Genomic DNA, 6445 nt, shown 5'->3' on the forward strand with positions numbered 1-6445 from the left:
TGGGGTATCTGACATAGGGGACTGGATTAGTTCTTGACTTGGACTGAAATAGGTGCTGGTACTCATTTTGGGTTCTGGTAGGCCTACTGTTTATATTTAGGTGCAGGAGCTCCACAATACTTTTGAGCTAATATTCTATAAGATTAATAGGAGCTCAAGCAGTAGAACATTTGAGGTGCCGGTACTCTGCTCCAGTGAGCTCCTGCCCATGTCAAGCTACACTGAATGTGCTCATTCTGCCCAAACCTGCAGTAGATAAAACAAACTCAGAAATGCAATTTAAAGCTTAATATTCAGGACATCATGATGAACTACTGGACCTTGTGAATAAGGAAAGAATGACGTAAACAATGCGGTGTTCTTTACAGCTCGGTCCGGTAGAAGCGCTCAGCAGCATTCACTACAAAGGGCGAAGCGAGGGTCAGAAAAGAACATGATGCGGACGTGACGTAGGCGTCATTCACTGGGGACCTTTAATCCGCTGCCGCAGCAGCCCGGCCGGTAACGAGAGGAGGGGTACACGGTCAGTCAGGATTGGATTGCGCAGGCTACAATATAACCGGATATATTTATAAATAGGGGCCTATATTAATCGATTTTAAAATAAGAAAATAATATTAATTGTAGAACACGCCGACTGAACAGAGACAAACCCCTCCTCTCTCGTTAGGCTACTTTGTCGACGCATCTATTATGCACTGTGTTCTCTTCTAGGCGGAGAATTGAAAAACTTCGTTCAAATTAATATTTTTACACAAATAAATGGATGATTACGGGTTCGGTTTATTACAGACAGCGACCATTGGACACAACTCTACCCTTCTCGAAGGACGAGCTTTCTGATCCTAATGCTCCTCCTCTTCTGCGGTTTCCATCGGCCAGTTGTGCCCCGGCTCGCCCTTGGTCTCGCGCAGTAGCCTCGCTGCCTTGTCCCCACTGTTCCTGTCAGCTGCTGCGCATCAGCAAAACATGCAGAATGAGTCTGTGGGGGTGACAACCGAACAACGACCCTAGTCAACAGAGGAAAACTACAGCAGCAGCAACAACAACACAATCAATAAAACCGGGACACAGCAACCAAACCAAACCAACAACCAGCTGGGAACCCTCACTTCCCTCACAACCACCTGAACCAGAATCCAGATTTTCCAGATTTTGGTCATTTTTGCCCGACGCAGTCTATCAGTGACCTTCAGCACGACCGGAAAATACATCAGCAGTTAAGTCAGCGAGCTGAGTTTGGCTGCACTGAGTCGCCCCCACCCCAAGGAAAATTCAGTCACCTGCGGCAGAGGCAGCCTTTCACCGCTCAAGTCTCCACCGAACCCGAGCGCAGCGCTACTCCAGACCGGGACAAATCGGCCGCTCGCCAGTGGAGGACATTGAAGCCGATGTGGAGACTGCCGCGTTGCCATCGCCCACTTCCGTAAATCCAAACAAGGTTAGGATCCAAATGGACTCCCCCATCACCCACCATATAAATAACGGCAATGGCAGTAGCACCGGCAATATGTTGTCCGCAGGACTCGGGGGCGGTTTTCCGAACCTCCAGAACCAAGAGATGCAGAACCCGAGTGGCGCCTCAGCTTCACCTCCCCTCCCTGGATTTGGAACCCCGTGGTCCGTTCAGACCAGCTCTCCACCACCCGTTTCCAACTCGGCCAACCCTATCCACCACTCAAACGCGATTAATCAGATGCCTCATACCGACCCAGACAACAGCTTCTATCCCGGTATCCCCTCCTCTATCAACCCGGCCTTCTTCCAGAGTTTTTCTCCGGTGTCGACTAATCCATGCCCAGGGATTAACGTGCAGGGCTTCAGCAGCCAGTTCTCACCCCAGATCAACGCCCACCAGCAGCCGCAGCAGCAGAGCCGCAGGTCCCCCGTAAGCCCCCAGATGCACCCCCAGCACCATCAGCACCAGCAGGGCGCCTTCCTGCAGCAGAGGAACAACTACAACCACCACCACCAGGTGAGCTAGCTGCTCTCTATTTACCTGTTCACATGGAAACCCCACATCAGCCTCCTCATAGAATAGAGGATTGAGCCTTTAAAATGACAGATAGAAAGAAGCTGTTAAAGAGGTGGGGATATTAATGTCATCATTTTTGTAAAGCTGATATAGGCTACTAGGCTTATACACACCTCTTAGATTGTATTGGGTTCAAGCCATGGTTATACATATATGTTATTACATGTTACTATGCAGAAGTGCATAAACCCAGCTATGATAATGAAAACAAATGTGGCCCTGTGCTCCTGGGACAGAAGGTCCATGTAGAAGAGCTGCCTGGCCAGGGCAGGGCAGGGGAGGGACTGACTGCATTATTCATAGACGAACCCCACACTGGCTTGACTTCTCCAGTTGTCAGTTAACCTACAGCAAACAGTTTCAGGCCTGCCTCAACCCCCAACACCATTATGGAGAAACTGCCAACCAGCACTCCTAATGGCTAGGACCTTCTCATGTGACACTGCTGAGATAAGGCATGACCTGAAAAGCAGCTATCTCTCTTTGTGTGTGTGTGTGTGTGTGTGTGTGTGTGTGTGTGTGTGTGTGTGTGTGTGTGTGTGTGTGTGTGTGTGTGTGTGTGTGTGTGTGTGTGTGTGTGTGTGTGTGTGTGTGTGTGTGTGTGTGTGCGCACACCTTTTATCAATCTAAACCCATGATCATAGAAGGCAAATAGGTTTTATCTGTAATGCATGTGTCGTGTCCTCTGTTATACAGATAACTGCTGCTATACAGATGTAGGATCTTAATTTGAGCCAGTTTGCTACAGCAGGAAAATAATCCTGCAGCAACAGGGAATGGGAATTATTCTGTGGATTATAATTTATGGACATTTTTATAGGGCTTGATACATTTTTCTTAAGGGAAAATCAAGTCTGAATTTTCAAAGTGGGAATTACAAACTTCTGAAGCCTTTTTAAACTTCAAATACACCACAACTTTTAAATGTGCTGCATTGCAGGAAAGTACTCCTGCAACAGGGTGATCAAATTAAGATCCTACATCTGTAGGCATAGTTTCTCCCTCAGTAGCAGGGCGGGGGAGGCTGAAGGGGAGGGAGGGGAGAGAGGCGAACAAGGGAGCATCACTGAATCTGACTTTTGTTCTCTGCTTGAGGCTGGCACAGAGCAGGGTATAGGCTTCACATATCACTGGTTCAGGCTGATGCTCTCTATCTGAAGTCACAGAGGCAGAGAGAGGCTGTACTGACATTGGGGGTCATGGGATTTTACTTGATGGGGGGGGGGTATATCTGATAACCAGAGGCTATGCACATAGCCCTCATCATGGGGGTGGGGTGATGACGCTATATTGTGGCTTGCCTGTGTCAGCTAGAAAGAACATCCCCACTGCAGCAATAGATTTGCTCTCAGTCACAAGGGAGATTTCAGGACTCCTTATTGCAGGCTCCAAAGTGCTATTGACATCAAGAGCTGTACATACATACAGCATAGGGTAGAGGGCTGGAGACTGCTGCATGACAGCATTTGAGTGTGTGCATGAGAGAGTTGGTGGTGTCAGTGTGGATGTATGGTGGAGACAGACAGAGAGAGAGTAATGGACGTTGGTGGTGTCAGTGTGGATGTATGGTGGAGACAGACAGAGAGAGAGTAATGGACGTTGGTGGTGTCAGTGTGGATGTATGGTGGAGACAGACAGAGAGAGAGAGTAATGGACGTTGGTGGTGTCAGTGTGGACGGGATACTTAGTATTAGTCATAAAGCCCTAAATCTTCTTAGCCACTCGCCCCCCACACAGGACCAGGTCATAGTAGACTGTGGTAGAGGGAGAAACACAGGACCAGGTCGTAGTAGACTGTGGTAGAGGGAGAAACACAGGACCAGGTCGTAGTAGACTGTGGTAGAGGGAGAAACACAGGACCAGGTCGTAGTAGACTGTGGTAGAGGGAGAAACACAGGACCAGGTCGTAGTAGACTGTGGTAGAGGGAGAAACACAGGACCAGGTCGTAGTAGACTGTGGTAGAGGGAGAAACACAGGACCAGGTCGTAGTAGACTGTGGTAGAGGGAGAAACACAGGACCAGGTCGTAGTAGACTGTGGTAGAGGGAGAAACACAGGACCAGGTCGTAGTAGACTGTGGTAGAGGGAGAAACACAGGACCAGGTCGTAGTAGACTGTGGTAGAGGGAGAAACACAGGACCAGGTCGTAGTAGACTGTGGTAGAGGGAGAAACACAGGACCAGGTCGTAGTAGACTGTGGTAGAGGGAGAAACACAGGACCAGGTCGTAGTAGACTGTGGTAGAGGGAGAAACACAGGACCAGGTCGTAGTAGACTGTGGTAGAGGGAGAAACACAGGACCAGGTCGTAGTAGACTGTGGTAGAGGGAGAAACACAGGACCAGGTCGTAGTAGACTGTGGTAGAGGGAGAAACACAGGACCAGGTCGTAGTAGACTGTGGTAGAGGGAGAAACACAGGACCAGGTCGTAGTAGACTGTGGTAGAGGGAGAAACACAGGACCAGGTCGTAGTAGACTGTGGTAGAGGGAGAAACACAGGACCAGGTCGTAGTAGACTGTGGTAGAGGGAGAAACACAGGACCAGGTCGTAGTAGACTGTGGTAGAGGGAGAAACACAGGACCAGGTCGTAGTAGACTGTGGTAGAGGGAGAAACACAGGACCAGGTCGTAGTAGACTGTGGAAGAGGGAGAAACACAGGACCAGGTCGTAGTAGACTGTGGTAGAGGGAGAAACACAGGACCAGGTCGTAGTAGACTGTGGTAGAGGGAGAAACACAGGACCAGGTCGTAGTAGACTGTGGTAGAGGGAGAAACACAGGACCAGGTCGTAGTAGACTGTGGTAGAGGGAGAAACACAGGACCAGGTCGTAGTAGACTGTGGTAGAGGGAGAAACACAGGACCAGGTCGTAGTAGACTGTGGTAGAGGGAGAAACACAGGACCAGGTCGTAGTAGACTGTGGTAGAGGGAGAAACACAGGACCAGGTCGTAGTAGACTGTGGTAGAGGGAGAAACACAGGACCAGGTCGTAGTAGACTGTGGTAGAGGGAGAAACACAGGACCAGGTCGTAGTAGACTGTGGTAGAGGGAGGAACACAGGACCAGGTCGTAGTAGACTGTGGTAGAGGGAGAAACACAGGACCAGGTCGTAGTAGACTGTGGTAGAGGGAGAAACACAGGACCAGGTCGTAGTAGACTGTGGTAGAGGGAGAAACACAGGACCAGGTCGTAGTAGACTGTGGTAGAGGGAGAAACACAGGACCAGGTCGTAGTAGACTGTGGTAGAGGGAGAAACACAGGACCAGGTCGTAGTAGACTGTGGTAGAGGGAGAAACACAGGACCAGGTCGTAGTAGACTGTGGTAGAGGGAGAAACACAGGACCAGGTCGTAGTAGACTGTGGTAGAGGGAGAAACACAGGACCAGGTCGTAGTAGACTGTGGTAGAGGGAGAAACACAGGACCAGGTCGTAGTAGACTGTGGTAGAGGGAGAAACACAGGACCAGGTCGTAGTAGACTGTGGTAGAGGGAGAAACACAGGACCAGGTCGTAGTAGACTGTGGTAGAGGGAGAAACACAGGACCAGGTCGTAGTAGACTGTGGTAGAGGGAGAAACACAGGACCAGGTCGTAGTAGACTGTGGTAGAGGGAGAAACACAGGACCAGGTCGTAGTAGACTGTGGTAGAGGGAGAAACACAGGACCAGGTCGTAGTAGACTGTGGTAGAGGGAGAAACACAGGACCAGGTCGTAGTAGACTGTGGTAGAGGGAGAAACACAGGACCAGGTCGTAGTAGACTGTGGTAGAGGGAGAAACACAGGACCAGGTCGTAGTAGACTGTGGTAGAGGGAGAAACACAGGACCAGGTCGTAGTAGACTGTGGTAGAGGGAGAAACACAGGACCAGGTCGTAGTAGACTGTGGTAGAGGGAGAAACACAGGACCAGGTCGTAGTAGACTGTGGTAGAGGGAGAAACACAGGACCAGGTCGTAGTAGACTGTGGTAGAGGGAGAAACACAGGACCAGGTCGTAGTAGACTGTGGTAGAGGGAGAAACACAGGACCAGGTCGTAGTAGACTGTGGTAGAGGGAGAAACACAGGACCAGGTCGTAGTAGACTGTGGTAGAGGGAGAAACACAGGACCAGGTCGTAGTAGACTGTGGTAGAGGGAGAAACACAGGACCAGGTCGTAGTAGACTGTGGTAGAGGGAGAAACACAGGACCAGGTCGTAGTAGACTGTGGTAGAGGGAGAAACACAGGACCAGGTCGTAGTAGACTGTGGTAGAGGGAGAAACACAGGACCAGGTCGTAGTAGACTGTGGTAGAGGGAGAAACACAGGACCAGGTCATAGTAGACTGTGGTAGAGGGAGAAACACAGGACCAGGTCGTAGTAGACTGTGGTAGAGGGAGAAACACAGGACCAGGTCGTAGTAGACTGTGGTAGAGGGAGA

At 50.2% G+C, this 6445-nt stretch overlaps 1 protein-coding gene across 4 annotated transcripts in view; it reads left to right on the plus strand.

Annotated features, from left to right (window-relative positions):
- The first annotated feature begins 480 nt into the window (after positions 1-480).
- Positions 481-6445, plus strand: part of LOC106560248 (cytoplasmic polyadenylation element-binding protein 2) — a 29346-nt gene continuing 23381 nt past the window's right edge. For 3 of the 4 annotated variants that reach the window (XM_014122909.3, XM_014122910.3, XM_014122911.3), the window contains exon 1: positions 482-1975. In XM_014122909.3, the coding sequence (XP_013978384.1) occupies positions 1454-1975 (522 nt within the window). In that variant the 5' untranslated portion in view covers positions 482-1453. Of the gene's footprint in view, positions 1976-6445 lie in introns of all 4 variants that reach the window. The other variant, XM_014122912.3, reaches the window with a different exon arrangement.

The sequence above is a fragment of the Salmo salar genome, chromosome 10 (assembly GCF_965601325.2).
Source record: "Salmo salar chromosome 10, fSalSal1, whole genome shotgun sequence".
Taxonomy (NCBI): domain Eukaryota; kingdom Metazoa; phylum Chordata; class Actinopteri; order Salmoniformes; family Salmonidae; genus Salmo; species Salmo salar.